We start from the raw sequence: 21274 nt of genomic DNA on the forward strand, positions 1-21274 counted from the left end.
TTATTATACAAAGTAAATTACAACAAGATTAGCAGTACAATTTCCTAGATCATTCATCCATTAATAATAAACATAAGCAATTGCTCTTAGTGAGCCAAATTTGTCTGGGCATCAGTTCAAAGTGTACTCGACGCACGTTTCATAGCTTATGCCACTCATCAGGAGTAAAGTGCTCTGAAATTAAATCAATAATATATCTATAAATATAGGATACCCTTTAAAAAAAAGAACCATCTCTCAAAAAAAGGGGGGTCTATAACTTACATAATGGTTCAATAGCTACTCCCAACCTATATCAAAGGGAAGACAGGGGACAGGGATGATGATCTCCCCCGGGGCTGAGGTGAGGAATCCAATCCAAACCGGGGACAGCAGCCAGGTGAAGACCAGGCGACCATATCACAACCATGTGAATCTTGTGTGTGCTTGACAACCCACACTGCTCTGCAAGGATATGTAAATGAGACCCTGTGAGATGAATGAAATGTTGATAAGGTGAACCTATACCAGTGACTAAATGAAGGTGCTATATGGTGTGTGATTGCTGCAGTGAACTGAAGTGTGCTAACTAAAAAGGACTGCTACCAAAAAGGATGTTTGTGCATGTACCCACCAAAATTAAATCCATATCCAAACCCACCATTTGATAACTACGTGCACTCCATAATAATGGTGAAATATAATAAGTGTTACTGAAATAGAAAGAAGATTATTTAAGACTCACCTGCACTTTTCTATGAGACCCGAGATAATAGGCCAGATATCTGGGCATTAGAGTATTTTAGCTGGATTGTGTGCCTTTCACTTTGTCTATTGGTTATGGCACTATCGCTGATTTCCTTGCTACCAAGGGGAATAATAGGCTATAGTTTTATTTTTTCCAAGCCAAGTACTGAAGGATTGGGCTTGTACTGTATATGGGAATCATAATAATGCAAAGATTAAAATACAGTAAGCATATTTCATATGGCAGCTACAAATTTAAATATTTTTTTATTCAAATTTTTTTAATTTAGGCATTTTTTTTTTCTTGACAGCGGCTGGGAAAGTTGCTTTGCTGATTGGTAATAATAGTTACATCAGACATCCCAATCTCTTGGCCCCTATGGTTGATGTATGTGAGCTGTCTGCACTCCTCAGAAAATTGGGCTTCTGTGTAATCTCACTTGTAGACTTGACTCGGGAAGAAATGATAACAGCAGTCCATCAGTTTCTACAGCTCCTGGACAGAGGGATGTATGGTGAGTCTATAGAAAAATGAAAGTGATCTTGCTAAGGAAACTATTTAGGAAAAGTAATACATATTGTAGCCTGTAATGATGTTTATGAACTAAATTAGTTTCCTTTTGGGAGACTTGGTTTTAAAGTATTGCTGATACCTTGGCTTGTGCTGCTCCCTGGCCTGTTGCTGGTGTAGATATATATCTCCCTTCCAGGAACGTTTGCATCACCCGCTAATAATACCCACAGACAGCCACAGACAGCCCTAAATGACCTTGTGAAGGTCAAGGAACTGTGCTTTGTAACCAGCTTGGGCTTAAAAGGAATGTTTGACCTGTTTTAGGTGCATATACTTTTCATGGTGAGCAATGTAACCTCTAACTTCAGCATTCAGTCAAAGAAGAAAATATAGTCTTTGCCAAAATAAAAGTAATGAAGCACTTCTGATGCAGTTGCTGGACTGAATAATGCATGCTGATCACAATCTGTGTAGTAAAAAGTTTTGACAAAACCAGAAGTATCTTCATTTTCAACTATGCCACTGTTTTTAAAGTGGAACTCCAGCCTTCTATCCATCTGCTGCCGCCACCTATCCCTCCACTGTCTTTTTAATAAAAATAAAACCTAAACAATGCAATACTCTTCTTCCTTCTTTTTCCTCCAGTGGCGACAGGCAGTCTTCCAGGACTGAGTGGCACTCACTTAATGGCATGTAAGTGCCACTTAGTCCTGGAGTACTGTGAGACCAGCCTGTGTAATTATGCACCCCCCTAGGGGGCTTGAAAACAACAGGCTGTGCACACAGGAGACTGGCTAGAGAGCTTGCCTGAAGAGAAGTGCTGACACTGGATGGTGGAGAAAGCTGGGGACAGCAATGTAGCATGGAGAGAATAAGTACAATTTGGCAAAGCTTTTTTTTTCTTTTTTTTTTTTTTTTACAAAACAGGAGGGGGTAAGAAGAAAACAAAAAAATTGAGTTATACTTTGAATCTCAATTAAAAGCATACCACTAGCTGAATATAACTCACATTTTCAAAAGAAGAATCATTGTCCTGGTGTTTTACCTTTGTAAATTGAGCCTAAAGGCAATCTAAAGCTGAACTAAATATATTTATTTATTACAGGTACTTAGGTACTTATATAGCACCATCAATTAAAGTATATATATATATATATATATATATATATATATATATATATATACATATATACAGTGGGGACGGAAAGTATTCAGACCCCCTTAAATTTTTCACTCTGTTATATTGCAGCCATTTGCTAAAATCATTTAAGTTCATTTTTTTTTTTCCTCATTAATGTACACACAGCACCCCATATTGACAGAAAAACACAGAATTGTTAACATTTTTGCAGATTTATTAAAAAAGAAAAACTAAAATATCACATGGTCCTAAGTATTCAGACCCTTTGCTGTGACACTCATATATTTAACTCAGGTGCTGTCCATTTCTTCTGATCATCCTTGAGATGGTTCTACACCTTCATTTGAGTCCAGCTGTGTTTGATTATACTGACTGGACTTGATTAGGAAAGTCACACACCTGTCTATATAAGACCTTACAGCTCACAGTGCATGTCAAAGCAAATGAGAATCACGAGGTCAAAGGAACTGCCTGAAGAGCTCAGAGACAGAATTATGGCAAGGCACAGATCTGGCCAAGGTTACAAAAAATTTCTGCTGCACTTAAGGTTCCTAAGAGCACAGTGGCCTCCATAATCCTTAAATGGAAGACGTTTGGGACGACCAGAACCCTTCCTAGAGCTGGCCGTCCGGCCAAACTGAGCTATCGGGGCAGAAGAGCCTTGGTGAGAGAGGTAAAGAAGAACCAAATGATCACTGTGGCAGAGCTTCAGAGATGAAGTCGGGAGATGGGAGAAAGTTGTAGAAAGTCAACCATCACTGCAGCCCTCCATTTGTCGGGGATTTATGGCAGAGTGGCCCGACGGAAGCCTCTCCTCAGTGTAAGACACATGAAAGGCCGCATGGAGTTTGCTAAAAAAACACCTGAAGGACTCCTGAATGGTGAGAAATAAGATTCTTTGGTCTGATGAGACCTAGATAGAACTTTTTGGCCTTAATTCTAAGCGGTATGTGTGGAGAAAATCCGGCACTGCTCATCACCTGCCCAATACAGTCCCAAAAGTGAAGCATGGTGGTGGCAGCATCATGCTGTGGGGGTGTTTTTCAGCTGCAGGGACAGGACGACTGGTTGCAATCGAGGGAAAGATGAATGCGGCCAAGTACAGGAATATCCCGGACGAAAACCTTCTCCAGAGTGCTCAGGACCTCAGACTGGGCTGAAGGTTTACCTTCAAACAAGACAATGACCCTAAGCACACAGCTAAAATAACAAAGGAGTGGCTTCACAACAACTCCATGACTGTTCTTGAATGGCCCAGCCAGAGCCCTGACTTAAACCCAATTGAGCATCTCTGAAGAGACCTAAAAATGGCTGTCCACCAATGTTTACCATCCAACCTGGCAGAACTGGAGAGGATCTGCAAGGAGGAATGGCAGAGGATCCCCAAATCCAGGTGTGAAAAACTTGTTGCATCTTTCCCAAAAATGTATGGCTGTATTAGATCAAAAGGGTGCTTCTACTAAATACTGAGCAAAAGGGTCTGAATACTTAGGACCATGTGATATTTCAGTTTTTTCTTTTTTAATAAATCTGCAAAAATGTCAACAATTCTGTGTTTTTCTGTCAATATGGGGGGCAGTGTGTACATTAATGAGGAAAAAAAAATGAACTTAAATGATTTTAGCAAATGGCTGCAAAATAACAAAGAGTGAAAACTTTAAGGGGGGTCTGAATACTTTCCGTACTGTGTACTGTATATATATATATATATTGTATATATATATATACAGTGAATACTTTTCACTGTGTATATATATATACAGTATCTCACAGAAGTGAGTACACCCCTCACATTTTTGTAAATATTTTATTATATCTTTTCGTATGACAACACTGAAGAAACTACACTGTGCTACAATGTAAAGTAGTGAGTGTACAGCTTGTATATAAGTGTAAATTTGCTGTCCCCTCAAAATAACTCAAATTAACTCAACACACAGCCATTAATGCCTAAATTGTTGGCAACAAAAGTGAGTACACCCCTAAGTGAAAATGTCCAAAGTGCCCAAAGTGTCAAAATTTTGTGTGACCACCATTATTTTCCAGCACTGTCTTAACCCTCTTGGGCATGGAGCTTCACAGGTTGGCACTGGAGCCTATTCCACTCCTCCATGATGACTCACAGAGCTGGTGGATGTTAGAGATTTTGCGCTCCTCCATCTTCCGTTTGAAGGTGCCCACAGATGTTCAATAGGGTTTAGGTCTGGAGACATGCTTGGCCATCCATCCCCTTTACCCTCAGCTTCTTTAGCAAGGCAGTGGTCATCTTGCAGGTGTGTTTGGGGCTGTTATCATGTTGGAATATTGCCCTGCGGTCCAGTCTCCGGAGGGAGGTGATCATGCTCTGCTTCAGTATGTCACAGTACATGTTGGCATTCATGGTTCCCTTAATGAACTGTAGCTCCCCATTGCAGCCTCAGACCATGACACTCCCACCTCCATGCTTGACTGTAGGCAAGACACACTTGTCTTTGTACTCCTCACCTGGTTGCCACCACACACGTTTGACACCACCTGAACCAAATAAGTTTATCTTGGGCTCATTAGACCACAGGACATGGTTCCAGTAATCCATGTCCTCAATCTGCTTGTCTTCAGCAAACTGTTTGCAGGCTTTCTTGTGCATCATCTTTAGAAGAGGCTTCTTTCTGGGACGACAGCCATGCAGACTAATTTGATGCAGTGTGTGGTGTATGGTCTGAGCACTGACAGGCTGACCCCCCACCCCTTCAACCTCTGCAGCAATGCTGACAGCACTCATACGTCTATTTCCCAAAGACAACCTCTGTATATGATGCTCAGCACGTGCACTCAACTTCTTTGGTCGACCATGGCGAGGCCTGTTCTGAGTGGACCCTGTCCTGTTAAACCTCTGTATGGTCTTGGCCACCGTGCTGCAGCTCAGTAGCAAGGTCTTGAAAATCATCTTATAGCCTAGGCCATCTTTATGTAGAGCAACAATTCTTTTTTTCAGATCCTCTGAGAGTTCTTTGCCATGAGGTGCCATGCTGAACTTCCAGTGACCAGTATGAGAGAGTGAGAGCAATAACACCAAATTTAATGCACCTGCTTCCCATTTACACCTGAGACCTTGTAACACTAACGAGTCACACGACATCGGGGAGGGAAAATGGCTAATTGAGCCAAATTTGGATATTTTCACTTAGGGGTGTACTCACTTTTGTTGCCAGCAGTTTAGACATTAATGGCTGTGTATTAAGTTATTTTGAGGGGACAGCAAATTTACACTGTTATACAAGCTGTACATTCACTACTTTACATTGTAGCAAAGTGTAATTTCTTCAGTTTTGGCACATGAAAACATATAATAAAATATTTACAAAAATGTGGGGGGTGGACTCACTTTTGTGAGATACTGTGTGTATATATATATATATATATATATATATACTACATTCACATCAGTCCCTGCCCTCAAGGAGCTTACAATCTAAGGCCCCTTACTTGCATTCATTAATACACATTCTAGGGCCATTTTAGAAAGGAGCCAATTAACCTACCAGCATGTCTTTGTAGTGTGGGAGGAATCAACGTACCCACACTGGCACAGAGAGAACATGCAGACTCCAAGCAGGTAGTAGTGTGCTTGGGGTTTAAACTGTCAACCCTAGTGCTGCTAGGTAGGATTGTCAACCACTTGGCCACTGTGCTATCTAAGACTGTAGAAATGTGCCTGACATTGTTAAAGAAATTCAGTGATAAAATAAATAGAAACGATCATTTATGTTATGTGCAAATTACCCATTTCAGGGTGATCTTTGTTGCTCAAAAATAATAAACATACAGTTTTATGTAATTTAGAGCAGTATAAAAAAAGCAGCATTGGCTTACCACTTCCACATGGCAGCACTAGGGTCAGTTTGAATCCTTGTGGGTTTCCTCCCACACTCCAAAGACATGCTGGTAGGTTAATTATCTCCGGTCTAAATTGGCCCTAGTAGGCAGTTAGGGACCTTGGTTTATAATCGACTTGAGGGCAGGGACTGAAGTGAATGTGCAATAAATATGTAAATTGCTGTGTAAATGAATGGTGCTATATAACTACCTGTAATATATAATTAGGGTGATCTTTATTCCACAAAAATAATGAACATAAATTATTATGTATGTTAGTGCAGTATAAAAAAAAAAAGTTGGGTTACATAAAAAATGTATATCTATGTCTTAAACAATGGCTTTTCTACAATACAACATAGGATAAGATGCATACAATTATACACCCATAACTTTTATCACTCTACCATGTACCTAAATTGTTTTTTGTTTTCTTGCACACTTAGGGCTATTTTATTATGCTGGTCATGGATATGAACGTTCTGGGAGGAACTACATGGTCCCCATTGATGCTCCCCAACCATACAGGCCTGAAAATTGCATCAGCGTACAAAGAATACTGCAGAAGATGCAAGAAAGAAGGACTGCCTTGAATGTGGTTCTCCTAGATACCTGCAGGAAGTGGTATGTGTGTTTTCACTTAAGGGGAACCTATGTACTTAAAACCATACATTGAATAACATCAATGTATCAAAATCGTTTGCACTCCTCCTCCACAAATAATTACTGCAGCCAGCACCATGTATGAATAATTACTAAGTAAATACAAGAAATCGGGTATCAGTAAAAACATGTTGCACTGCCTCTTTTGATCTATACATTCAACAGATATACGTTAAAACACAGATATTCTGTTTAATCTATTTACTATGTCAAACACATAGTAATATCTAATCAATATGAATCACAATGCTCAATATTCATTAATGACAAAACACAATTGGGTGCAGCTCTATATAAATATATCTATTCTACATCAGACAAAAATCTACAAAACATGCATTGTCTCTTTAAGGTGAACCCAAAAGTGTAAAATATCATTCAAACAAGGTCCATATATCTCCTGCTCTCAGCACTCTATTTTCCCTGTGCTTTATCTAATAAGTGTTCTCCACACTGTGTGTTCTTCTGTCCAACACACTGCTTACATCCAAGCTTCACGTGCTATCGCCTTAGAAACAGGGTCACCTTTAGGCTGGGTTCACACTGCAGCACGGAGCAGCTCACAGCAGGGGTCCAGTGCGTCCCCATTCACTGTTTCCAGTCCGAATTTTTGGCTGAATTCAGACCTGAAATGGACCAGAAGACGCACAGGACTCCTGTTCAGTTCGCACCGGAGCCGCTCTGGAGATGTTTGAACCAGCTCCATAGACAGCCGGTCGCAATCTCCTGACATGCGAATAGGATGCAAATTGGAATTTGCAATAGTTTGCAGCCTTCAAGTATTTGAACACACTGATACAAAGGCACATTGTTATATAGCAAATAATATGTTTGTACTTGCATTTGATTTGGAAAAAACAATGAATTTACCTTTCTTTTTTAAGTTGTATTGTGTGCAGTCACATGACTTAAGTAGCTCCTCCTCCCTTTATCTTGGGCTCTGTCTGTTTACTGGAGGGGCAGTGAATCATGTCACTCATACATCCCTGTTTTAGCACAGTGGTATTTGTTCATATTCCTCCCAGACAGCATTGAATCTTATACTGGCTGAGGCCATTTAAAAGCACCTGCCTTGTTTTATCTTACATGTAAGTGCATGTTTTATAGTTTTAACAAAGTGTTTTTTAGCAGTGAGCACTATGATTTGCTGCTCTTCCTATTGAGCTTGAGAGATGGATATCCTTTGTGGTGAATTTATTCTAGTAATGTGGTTGTGAAGCTGGGTCTTGTGGTTCCTTTGGTTTATTGCATATGCAAGCTGAAGCAAACTGAAGATGTTTTCTGGGTGCCTGTCAACATGCTAAATTGACCTTTGTGATGAGGGTCAATTACTGAAGATGACCATTCACCTTCTTGCAGAAGCCTGATTTTGCATTACTAGGATTTGTATTTTTTTTTACTCTGGACTATTTACAGTGCCTTGAAAAAGTATTCATATCCCTTGAAATTTTCCACATTTTGTCAACCAAAAAACGTAAATGTATTTTATTGGGATTTTATGTGATAGACCAACACAAAGTGGCACATAATTGTGAAGTGGAAGGATAATAATAAATGGTTTTCAATTTTTTTTACAAATAAATATGTGAAAAGTGTGGCGTGCATTTGTATTCAGCCCCTCCTGAGTCAATACTTTGTAGAACCACCTTTCGCTGCAATTACAGCTGCAAGTTTTTTTGGGTATGTCTCTACCAGCCTTACACACCTAGAGAGTGACATATTTGCCCATTCTTCTTTGCAAATCAAGCTCAAGTTCTTGCCACAGATTCTCAATTGGATTTAGGTCTGTACTTTGACTGGGACATTCTAACTCATGAATATGCTTTGATCTAAACCATTCCATTGTAGCTCTGGCTGTATGTTTAGGGTCATTGTCCTGCTGGAAGGCAAACCTCTGTCCCAGTCTCAAGTCTTTTGCAGACTCTTAACAGGTTTTCTTTCAAGATTGTCCTGTATTTGGCTCCATCCATCTTCCATCAACTCTGACCAGATTCCCTGTCTCTGCTGAAGAAAAGCATCCCCACAACATGATGCTGCCACCACCATGTTTTACGGCGGGGATGGTGTGTTCTGGATGATGTGCAGTGTTAGTTTTCCACCACACATAATGTTTTGCTTTCAGGCCAAAAAGTTCAATTTTGGTCTCATCTGACCAGAGCACCTTCTTCCACAGCTTTGCTGTGTCCCGCACATGGTTTCTCGCAAACTGCAAACGGGACTTCTTATGGCTTTCTTTCAACAATTGCTTTCTTCGTGCCACTCTTCCATAAAGGCCAGATTTGTGGAGTGCATGACTAATAGTTGTCCTGTGGACAGATTCTCCCACCTGAGCTGTGGATCTCTGCAGCTCCTCCACAGTTACCATGGGCCTCTTGGCTGCTTCTCTGATTAATGTTCTTCTTGACGGCCTGTCAGTTTAGGTGGATGGCCATGTCTTGGTAGGTTTGCAGTTGTGCCATAATCTTTCCATTTTCAGATAATGGATTGAACAGTGGTTCCTGAGATGTTCAAAGATTGGAATATTTTTTTTTATAACCTAACCCTGCTTTAGACTTCTCCACAACTTTATCCCTGACCTTTCTGGTGTGTTCCTTGGTCTTTATGATGCTGTTTGTTCATTAAGGTTCTCTAACAATCCTCTGAGGGCTTCACAGAACAGCTGCATTTATACTGAGATTAAATTACACACTGGTGGACTCTATTTACTAATTAGGTGATTTCTGAAGGTAATTGGTTCCACTAGATTTTAGTTAGGGGTATCAGAGTAAAGCGGATGAATACAAATGTCTGCCACACTTTTCAGATATTTATTTGTAAAAAAATTTGAACACCATTTATCATTTTCCTTCCACTTCACAATTATGTGCCACTTTGTGTTGGTCTATTACATAAAATCCCAATAAAATACATTCACGTTTTTAGTTGTAACATGACAAAATGTGAAAAATTTCAAGAAGTGTGAATACTTTTTCAAGGCACTGTATACTTTTGAACTTTTCAACAAGTTATTTACAGTATGTACAACATATGAATTATTTTTGGATAAATTATTGTTGTCACATTTATACACATACATTTACACATTTTTTAAGGAGATTTTTATGTAGTTTTCAGCGCAGAACATTCATAAACATTCATACACCTTTAGGGTGCGTGCAGCTATAGTTTGGAATATATAGAGGCTGTTCTTCAAATTTTTTCTTTATCACATGTCACTCATACAGCTGGGAAGTGCCTTCCCCGTGTGCAGGTGGGCCTTACTATCTGTTTAGTTAACACCTATTATTAAGTGTGAGCCTGTTTCTAAAGGGATAGAACATGGAGCTTGGGGATTTGCACAGTGTGATGGAAAGAAGAAAACACAATGTAGCGAACACTTGTATTACATGAGAAACTTGAAGCACAAGGAATATTAAGCCTTGGGATAAGAAGATATATGGTCACTGTTTGAATGATAATTTACACTTTCGGATTCACTTTAAAGTGGAACTAAACTGCTAAAAGGAAGTTAGTTCAGCTTTAACACTCCCCCCTTGATCTTTTTCTTACCTAATTACCCCCACCCCCTTATGTCGCTTTTCTGGCGTAGGCCAGAATGACGTGTACTTGGTCCTGTAACCACCTGGGAGACTTGCGTTATATCTTACCAGGGGCTGCAGGATCAGCACACAGAGTGCCCGGAGGGTGGCAGGGGCAGCGGGTCCAGCTCTTCATCAGAACATCATCTGGAAGGACCAAGATGATGGCGCAAGTTCCACTGTCTAGCACCTGAATAGTGGATCTGTCACGTACCTGACTGTGGAGCCCGAGATGACAAGGGTAGCCTCTTGTGCAATTCACATCCAAGTACCCCTGGTAGCAGAGACAGGGACTGCTAGGGCAGTGGAAGGGAGCAGGTGCCGGAAAGCTGTTGTAGTGAGCTTAAGCTTGAAAACACAGGAGTCCTTCCAGTGGTAGTATGGAGTCTGGTCACAAGTCTTGTTCAGCAGCAGACAGGATCAGGACCAAGTTCAAGGTCAAAAACAGGCAGAAGTTGGGAATGTGCTGGCAGCAAGGTACCAATTCAGGAGGCGGAGATGTAGTCAGAAATCCTAGTTCCTAGTTAGTCAGGTTGAAAAAAGACACAAGTCCATCTAGTTCAACCAAAAAAAAAAAATACAATCCCATAATCCCACAGAAGAAGGCGAAAAACCCCAGCAAAGCATGCTCCAATTTGCTACAGCAGGGGAAAAAATTCCTTCCTGATCCCCTGAGAGGCAATCAGATTTTCCCTGGATCAACTTTACATATAAATTTCAGGGCCCAGTTATATTATGTACATTTAGGAAAGAATCCAGGCCTTTTTTAAAGCAATCTACTGAGCTGGCCAGAACCACCTCTGGAGGGAGTCTATTCCTGTCAGAAACCATGAATCAAACTGAGACAGAAGTACAGTTAAATCTCACTTGTTTAATAATAATTAAAAAAGGTAAACAGAGTAAACGTAGTCAAAACACAGCCAGAATTCAGGAACCGGAACAGATAGTCAGACAAGCCAAAATGTCAGGGAGAGATGAGCGTAGTAGAACAGCAAGCAGGATCTGGAGCCAGAAGGAATGTCAGCCAAGCAAGTCTTTAACAGGAACACAGGAGAGCGTCTCTAGAGATGTGACTAAGGCGAAGGTAGAGATCATCTGGGCTGGGCAGCTTAATTCCACATTTTCACAGCTCTTACTGTGAAGAAACCTTTCTGTATTTGGAGATTAAATCTTTTTTCCTCTAGATGTAAAGAGTGCCCCCTTGTCCTCTGTGATGACCTTAAAGTGAATAACTCAACACCAAGCTCACAATATGAGCCACTTATGTATTTATATATGTTGATCATATCCCCCCTTCATCTCCTCATCTCAAGAGAGAATAAATTAAGTTCCTCTAATCTTTCCTCATAGCTAAGCTCCTCCATGCCTCTTATCAGTTTGGTTGCCCTTCTCTGCACTTCCTCCAGTTCCCCGATATCCTTTTTGAGAACTGATGCCCAAAACTGAACTGCATATTCCATATGAGGTGTAACTAATGATTTGTACAGGGACAAAATGATATCTCTCTCTGGAGACCATACCTTTCTTAATATAATGCTCGCTTTGGAAACCGCAGCTTGGCATTGCATGCTATTATTGAGCTTATGATCTACCAAAACCCCCAGATCCTTCTCCACTGTGGATCCCCCCCCCCCCCAGTTGTACTCCCCCTAGTATGTATGATGCATGCATATTCTTAGCCCCCAAGTGCTTAACTTTACATTTATCAACATTAAACCTCATTTGCCACTTAGTTGCCTAATTAGAAAATACATTGAGGTCGGCTTGTAAATTGAGGACATCCTGTAAGGACGTTATTCCATTGCATAGCTTGGTGTCCTCTGCAAAGACAGAAATGGTACTTTTAATCCCAGACCTATATCATTTATGAAGATATTAAAATTTAAGGGTCCCAACACTGAACCTTGGGGTACACCACTGATAACCTTAGACCATTCAGAGTAAGAATCATAAACAACTAGTCTCTAAATTCGTTTTTTTTTTTTTAGCCAGTTTTCTATCCATTTACAAATTGATCTTTCCAAGCCTGTAGACTTTACTTTACATATTAGCCATGTGTGGGGAACTGTGTCAAACGCTTTTGCAAAATCCAAGTATATCACGTCCACAGCCACCCCTCTGTCCAAGGTTTTAATTACCTCCTCATAAAACGAAATCAGCTTTGTTTGACAACTTCTGTCTTTCATAAATCCATGCTGTCTGTTGCTTAACATATTTTTTTCCAGCAAGAACTCGTCTATGTGGTCTTTTATTAAACTCTCCAGTATCTTCCCAACTATAGAAGTTAAAGGACAAGTCCAGCCTGAGCGTTTTAGGCTGGGCTTCTCCTAAGGGTTACAGGAGTGCAATTTGTTTTGCACTCCTGTGGCCCGTTTTCAGCAGAGAGTGGTCTAAAGTTCGCTCTCAACTGACGTCACTGCCATCAGACGTGTCAGAGCGTCATCCCGACTTCCAAGTCTGGATCCGCCAGCTGCCTTGATTGATGGCAGTCTCAGCGTCTCAGCAAGACGCTGAGAGGGCCACTCCCCGCCCCTCCACAGCTCAGCACTCTAATGAGCGTGGAGAAGCAGAGAAGAGAGATGCTGACTGACAGTCAGTAGCTCGCCTCTCTGGGATCTGTGAAAACCGAGCCATCGGCGATGTTCGGTAGCTCGGTTCTCAGTGCAGAGACGGCGGGGGACAGCTGCAGCATCTGATGCTGCATTCACATAGGTAAGTATGAAACTAAAATAAAATAAAAACCCATACTTCTCTTTTAAACTAACAGGTCTATAGTTACTGTAGTTGATAAAGACTTTGATCCTTTTTAAATATGGGCACCACAATGGCCCTACGCCAATCCAGTGGTAACATTCCAGTCATTAACGAGTCCCTAAAAATTAAAAACAATGACTTTGAAATGACTGAGCTCAATTCTTTTAGGATCCATGGGTGGATGCCATCTGGTTCAGGTGCTTTATCCACCTTTATTCTGTCTAAATATTTCTGGACCATATCACTTTTGAGCCATTGGGGCTGTGTCACTACCACCCCCATTATGGACATGAGCCTTTGTACACACAGGGCTGAAGAAAGTATTTCATGAATTTGCCTTCTCTTTGTCCCCAGTCACGCACTCTAGATTATTTTGTAAAGAGCCTACATGTTCTGGCCTGACCTTTTTGGTCAGTGACACAAGCGAGCAGCAGACATAACAGGTAGGGGTGATCCAAGAGAGGTGTCAGATGTAGCCGGGTCAGGAACAAGGTTAGCAGACTTTCAAGAACCAGGAAGACAGGACCCAGAGCTGAAGACAATCCAGCACTGAAGCCAGCAGACTCTCAGTTTAAATAGGCTGCTGTGTGCCAGGATCTGTGGATGTAATGCACACACCTATCTATACACGCATGTGCCCTGCAGGTATGCGCCAATGCTCAAGTGTGTGCACATTCTAGTCCTTGATAGGGTTCCGTTCTCACAATCTTGCACATGCACATAAGAATGAGCACCTGCTGCAAGAAAATGAGCATCTGCTGTAGGAGATCCCTGACAGGATTACAGTGGGACAACGCTAGATTCACTGTGCAGGTGTGTATGTGCTTTTGAAGTGCTACATACTGCAGGTAAGTACAGAAAAAAACATGGAGGGGTGGGGAGAGTTGAGTACTCCTTTAAAAAGAGTATTTCGTGTTTAGTGAATATTTTCTGATGTATAATAGAGATATTGCATTTTAGTGCATATTTATTAATTTGATGACATGATGGTGCTGCACCCAATTTCTTATATTTTTTTTGCATGTGTGCGCTGTAATATTTTTCTTCTATTGTATGGTCTTATGGCTGCACCAGCTTTAATGTGAAGGTGTGCCCCCCAAATATCTTATTTGTGCAATTTCTTATACAAACACATTAAGAATGTAAGATGTGCAACAGCATGATACTTTTTAGTAATTTCTTTATAAGCACACATTTATTATTGATCACATTTTGGTGAGCATATTAAAAAAAAAAATGTTTTTTTTTTAACTTTATGTCTATATACTTAGCATTGCTGAAAAGAAAAATGGCAATAATTTCCTAACATTTGGTGGGTATTAAGGCAGAATGGAAGTAAGGTTGTCAAAGAGATGGAAATGTGAAGAACAGTCATGTTGGTATCTAACTGTCCATCCATGTTATTTCAGTGAGTGCACTCATCAGCCATATACTAGAAACACAGGATCTGATTAGTATTGTATTAAGGCATGGATGCTCAACCTGTGGCCCATGTCCCATGAGGCATTGCAAGGCTGACAGATACAAACATGTCTCTCTAAGGCAGAGGCATGATGAGACTTGCAGTTTTGCAACAGCTGGAGGGCCACATGTTCAGCATCAATGCATTAGGGGAAGGTTGTGTAAATTAAAAGTCAGATTTCTTTGTCCTATTCTGCTCAAGGTTCCCTTTTTTCGGTTTTCCATAATTCCCCATCCTACTATCCCATGGTCCATAATTCCCCACCTGGGTTTGTTACCACACTGGGCCAAGTTGTCCCATTCCAGAGGCTTGTGAGCAACTCTGCTTGTTACACAAATTCTTACATAAATGGTTTAATTTTGTAGCACATTTTAATAGCACTTCTCTTTCATAGGTATAATTCTGACTGTGCAGTATCTACAGTGACTCCTCTGAAGCCTCTAGGGAATACTGTTTATGGATATGCCACGTAAGTCATTTCGTTTGCTATGGGATGCAGTGTTGGTTTTAGATTGTCAAGTTGTTCTGCTTCAATGTTTCTATAGCAGCCCATAGAGAATAGTGTCACTAAGAACAAAATAGAGGGAGTCAAAAAATCTGATAAAAACAAACAGCCCTAACAAGGCCTTAAATCAGTCATAATATACAGTATAAGTCAACTGAAAAAGGTGACAGTTATTACACTTAAACTTAATCTGGCCTTAGATCGAAATTTGGCTGGTTCAACAGGGACTGGACAAATTTCAATCCATCTATGGCGGGCACATTTGATAAAAGTCGATCATAATGCCGCGCACACACGGTCGGACTTTTCGACTACAAAAGTCCGACAGCCTGTCCGACAGACTTTCGACAGACTTTTGTCGGACTTTTGGCGGACTTTCGGCAGACTTTCTTACGAATGGACTTGCCTACATACGATCACACAAAAGTCTGAGTCGTACGTGATGACGTACACCCGACTAAAATAAGGAAGTTGATAGCCAGGAGCCAATAGCTGCCCTAGCGTGGGTTTTTGCCCGTCGGACTAGCACACAGACGAGCGGATTTCTGGGTCCGGTGTAGTTACGACGTAAAGATTTGAAGCATGTTTCAAATCTAAAGTCCGGCAAATTTGAGGCTGGAAAAGTCCGCTGAAAGTCCGCTGAAAGTCCGGGGAAGCCCACACACGATCGGATTGTCAGCCAGCTTTAGTCCGTCGGCGTCCGTCAGACTTTTGTAGACGAAAAGTCCGACCGTGTGTACGCGGCATTAGACTTTGACTTTTGACTTTTGACTTTGTCAAATGGGAATGTTAGAAAACTTTTGTTAATCAGCGGCTGCAGCCACTGATCAGTGTATTCTGACAACTGAGGAGTCCCGCTGTCAGAATATATAATCCCATTAGGCAGGATTCCTCTATCTACCTCACTCGCATGGATGAAGGAATTTGTTTGTTTGTTGTGTTCGATTATCCAGTCATATATGAACAGCTTAAGGTCCCTTTCACACGAGTGGTCTGATCAGGTCCACCTGTCTATTTTTCAAGCAGACCCGATCAGACCTTTCATTCTCCTCTATGGAATGGTGGATGTAAACAGACTTGTGTCCGTTTACACCCACCTGCCTCCAATCCAATCTAATCTTGCAAAAACAAATGGAAGAGGATCCATTCCCCTTAGTCTGGCTGGATCAGAGCGCAGTTGGATGTAAACGTACAGCCAGCCTGTTTACATCCAGCTGCCCATAGAGCAGAGCGGGCTGTGTTGGTGTCTAGCCAGTGTTAAAGGGGCTTTAGGCTACCTATAGTCAGGCAGGAGATCTACCTGTTCTTGTCACAGACTTCAGTCTGACTAGGTGCATGCACAATGAAAAAACTATGTCTTTTTATGATGAAAGGAAGCCATCTTGAATCAGTGATTTTGCTTGGTCGAACACATTATGCCTCAGGTGTTTGCCCTTTAAACTGGCAAGACACTGTGAAATCTGATTGTACAATAGATTTACCTCTGTAGTGCGAAGAAACAGATAGAATATTCAAGTAATATGGAGCAGTGATGAGAAATATTATTTCCAGATTTCATTGACCAGCCCTGCCTGTGTTACTCTTGCCCTCAATCCCTTCTGCAAGCCCTGATGTGCATTTCTTCATATGTGAGCTAACCCAAGTTCCTGTGTCACAGCACAGGGATAAAAAGAAAACATTTCTTAGAAGTTGTATATACTTTCTCTCTAAATAACTTTTCTGTTAGCCTTCAAACCTTGCATTTGATGCTGAGCTCTTACCACAATGGGTGGTTTTAGCTTTCATGTGTATATCTGCAGCAGTTGATAAGTTTCACAAACCGTGTTTGTTCCTGCTAAGTGGAAGTGGTGCTTCCTCTCTTCATATGTGGTCAAAGCTTCTGTTACTTTTGTTACTGGTTGGTTCCGCAAAAACTAATGCCTAACTATGCTTAACCCAAGCATATTAAACAGCTTACACCTTTCTGGGTGCTAAAATGGCTTGCCAGCTTTGTTATACTAAACTCTCCATTTTCACATAAACGTTCTCAGAAAAAGAAAAACGGGGCTATTTTAGTAAAACAAAAAGCGAAGTGATTTCCCTGGTGACTAGGATTTATTTTTTATTCTCTTGCCGCGTCCACACGACCGGACTTTACGGCAGACTTTGCCCGGCGGACTTTTCGACGGACTTTACGACGGACTTTCCGAATGAACGGACTTGCCTACACACAATCAACCAAAGTCCGACGGATACGTACGTGATGACGTACGACCAGACTAAAACAAGGAAGTTCATAGCCAGTAGCCAATAGCTGCCCTAGCGTCGGTTTTTGTCTGTCAGACTAGCATACAGACGAGCGGACTTTTCGACCGGACTCGAGTCCGTCGAAAAGATTTGAAACATGTTTCATTTCTAGGTCCGTCGAACTTTTGGGGAAAAAAAGTCCACTGGAGCCCACACACGATCGAATTGTCCGACGGACTCCGGTCCGCAGGACCAAGTATTCCGTAAAGTCCGGTCATGTGTACGCGGCATTAGGGACACTTACTGTCTGCAGTGGGAATTAGTATTTGAGACAAGGTTAACCCTTTCGCTGCCAGAGCCGTTTTTGCGGGGTTTTTTTGCACACATGTTTAAAAAAAAACATTTTAGGCCTTAAGATTACACAAAACCCACAAATATTATATATTTTCTGAAAGCGGACACCCTAGAAATTAAAATAGCGGTAGTTCTAATTTTTTTATGTCACGCGATATCACCGCAAAGGTCTAGGAAATTCAGAATTTCAGTAAAAAACGTGAATGTTAGGGCAAACAAATGCAATAAATTACACAAATTTTTTGGAAAAATTTAAAAGACGAGGTTGCACAGAGTAAATAGATACCCAACATGCCAAACCTTAAATTTTTCTACACCTGTGAAATGGCATCAAAACGTCGGCACACTATATTTTGTATAGGTGACGCTTCAAAATCCCCCTATAGGTATCAGTTTAGTGTTAAGGAGGAGGTCTTGTGTTAGAATTATTGCTCTCACTCCAGCGTGCGAGGTGATATGTAACATGCTCCGACGCATGTGTTTATGTTTGTGCATCTGTATATGTGGGGGTGGGAGGGGCCTCAAAATGTTTTGAGGGGGGGATTTTATATGTATATATATTTTATATTTTATATATATATTTTATATGCATTATTTCCTGGCTGAGCTAGCCGGGGACACCGGGAACTTGACACAGAAGTGACATCTGAGATGTCGCTTTCCGGGTCACAAGAAGAAGGGAAGAAGAGCAGAACGTGTGTACACTCTTCTCCTTCCCCTCCAGCCACCGGCACCCGCCATTGAGATCCCGGGCCTGCCAATGGGCAAGCAGAGCCCAGTAAGCATGGAGGGGGCACGGCCGTTACCGGGGCAATAGGGTGACAGCGCTGCTGCAGGAATACTCTCATCTGACACGTAGGAGTCTGCGTGTCAGTTTCGCACACAATCCCGGTGGCTGCAGTCACTGGATTGTGTGTAATACCCCCCGCTGTCAGGTCTGTATGACGTACGGACTCGGTGGCGAAAGGGTTAAAGGGTAACTCCACTTTCGTGGGAAAAAAAAAAAATTACAAAAAAAATAATATAGCGTATACAATTGCAACACAGGTCATATTGTAATTGAATGTTAATAAAAATTACCTTTCCTTTTCAATCTGCAGGGCTGTAATTTTCAGAAATGCAATGCAATATGTCTACTTGGAGGTGTTCTGTACACAGAATGTGTACAGAACGCCCCCCAGAAACATAATTTCTTGCTTGTGTGATTGGCTCACTGATTTTCCCAGAGTCAGATGTCAGGCATCCCCTGCAACAAAATTTTCATTTTTGGTGAGATACTCCCAATAGGAAATCACATCTAAAGGGATGCAGACCCTGCAATTTAAAGGGAAGTGTTTTTTTTTGGAGTTACTCTTTAAATGGCACAATATAATAATTTGCTTTTGATTAATTATGATGTTTATTGGTTGTGGCTAAAACTGATCTCCAGCTTTTAATGGAGTTTAAATAGTTCATTTGGACCAAGCTGGCCCAAACAAACTATTACCTTCACTAACAGGTGCAGCAGCTCTAAGCGCTTTATAGACTGTATGACTCTATGTTGCCTCAGCTATATACAGAATACAGGGCTGAGTTCCAACAGTGGAACGGGAGCTTCCCTTCCCACTCCCAGAGCAAAATCAAGTTGGGCTGAACGGCACTCAGCCTTTCACGGAGAGTTTTTTATTCTATGAATGAATACAAAGATTTCTCTGATTGGCTGAGTTGGAGAAGTGGGCGGATGCCGTCAGCCAAAACTGTTTTTTTTCATTTTCGATGAAAAGGGAGGTTTATAACCCCTGTCAGTTTCTTGCCATTTGTGTGCTGATATTTTCCTTCACTTCCTGTCAGATAGTCACTACAGGAAGAAAGAAGAAATCTCTCTAAATTGAGGGAAATCCCTGGTTGTCACCAGGTTCATCAGAACTAGTGTCCTGATTAGAAAAGTTCCCCTGTAGTGCTTCTTTCCTTGATGATGGTTACCAGGACATACAGAGAAGGCAGTCTCCCTATCAGGGACACAGACAGCAATAAAAGCCTGGCAGGTATTCTAACCCGTCTCCACTCTATCCAAAACTGAAAAAAGATTTGGCTTTCATTCTACTTTATGTGTACTTTTTAATGCATGTAGTCCAAAAAGAGAAAAAACAGGAAATTGCAATATACAGCATTAAACGGCAAAATATAGATAAAAAAACATAAGTATGTTTCATAAACCGTAGGAAACACATGTATACAATAGACATGTGCCACACTAAATTGTGATATATGAATGAAAATAAATAAATTAACCACTTGCTGCTCTGCCACAGTACATTTACTGTAGCACAGCGGCAACTGCAGGCTCTGCAACATACTGTTACGTCGCTGTGCACATGCGCACTGGCACACCCCCTGGGGCGCCACAGGGGCCCGAGTGGATCACGGTGCTCGGTACCCAGCCGCTGTTAATGGCCGGGGTATCATGTGATCACTATGATTACGCGTAACATGTAGAGCAACTTGAGCGATTTTTTACACTGTCTTCTTTGAAATCTGTTACGACTGAAACAAGTAAAATGGTCGAACATTCTGTTTATAAATATATTTACTATGTAGATAGTGTATGTAAACTGCTCTCAGGTATAAAAACTTTGTGAATTTATGTAAGTCAATGTACATTTCTCAACAATTTTTGTAATAAATATATTTTTATTCTTTTTTATTTTTGTGTTATGCCTAAAAAGTCACAGATCGCAAGCTGTCATGAATGACAGCTAAAATTATTGCTTATAACAGTGATTATCACTATTATAAGCAACAGTAGTGTAAACCCCCCTCTACAGAGAACTACTCTGATGACAGAATGCAAAAAAAAAAAAAGCGTTTTGAAAACGGAAAAAAGAATCTTAAAAAGAAAAAAAAAAGGCTTCCTTCTGGGACGATAGCCATGCAGACCAATTTGATGCATTGTGCGGCGGATGGTCTGAGCACTGACAGGCTGACCCCCCACCCCTTCAACCTCTGCAGGAATGCTGGCAGCACTCATATGTCTATTTCCCAAAGGCAACCTCTGGATATGACACTAAGCACGTGCACTCAACTTCTTTGGTCGACCATGGCGAGGCCTATTCTGAGTGGAACCTGTCCTGTTAAACAGCTGTATGGTCTTGCCCACTGTGCTGCAGCTCAGTTTCAGGGTCTTGGCAATCTTTTTATAGCCTAGGCCATTTTTATGTAGAGCAACAATTCTTTTTTTGAGATCATCAGAGAATTCTTTGCCATGAGGTGCCTTGTTGAACTTCCAGTGACCAGTATGAGAGAGTGATAACACCAAATTTAACACACCTGAGACCTAGTAACACTAAGTCACATGAGACCGGGGAGGGAAAATGGCTAATTGGGCCCAATTTGGACTTTTTTATTTAGGGGTGTACTCACTTTTGTTGCCAGCGGTTTAGACATTAATGGCAGTACGTTGAGTTATTTTGAGGGGACAGCAAATTTACACTGTTATACAAGCTGTACACTCACTACT

At 41.2% G+C, this 21274-nt stretch overlaps 1 protein-coding gene across 2 annotated transcripts in view; it reads left to right on the forward strand.

The window, feature by feature from the left end:
- LOC141131650 (mucosa-associated lymphoid tissue lymphoma translocation protein 1 homolog) overlaps positions 1 to 21274 on the forward strand; it is an 85893-nt gene that overhangs the window by 44844 nt on the left and 19775 nt on the right. For both annotated transcript variants that reach the window (XM_073619181.1, XM_073619182.1), the window contains exons 9-11: positions 1038 to 1241; positions 6683 to 6860; positions 15088 to 15162. In XM_073619181.1, coding sequence (XP_073475282.1) covers positions 1038 to 1241; positions 6683 to 6860; positions 15088 to 15162 — 457 coding nt within the window. The remainder of the gene's footprint in view (positions 1 to 1037; positions 1242 to 6682; positions 6861 to 15087; positions 15163 to 21274) is intronic.

Source organism: Aquarana catesbeiana, linkage group LG03 (genome assembly GCF_042186555.1).
Source record: "Aquarana catesbeiana isolate 2022-GZ linkage group LG03, ASM4218655v1, whole genome shotgun sequence".
Taxonomy (NCBI): Eukaryota; Metazoa; Chordata; class Amphibia; order Anura; family Ranidae; genus Aquarana; species Aquarana catesbeiana.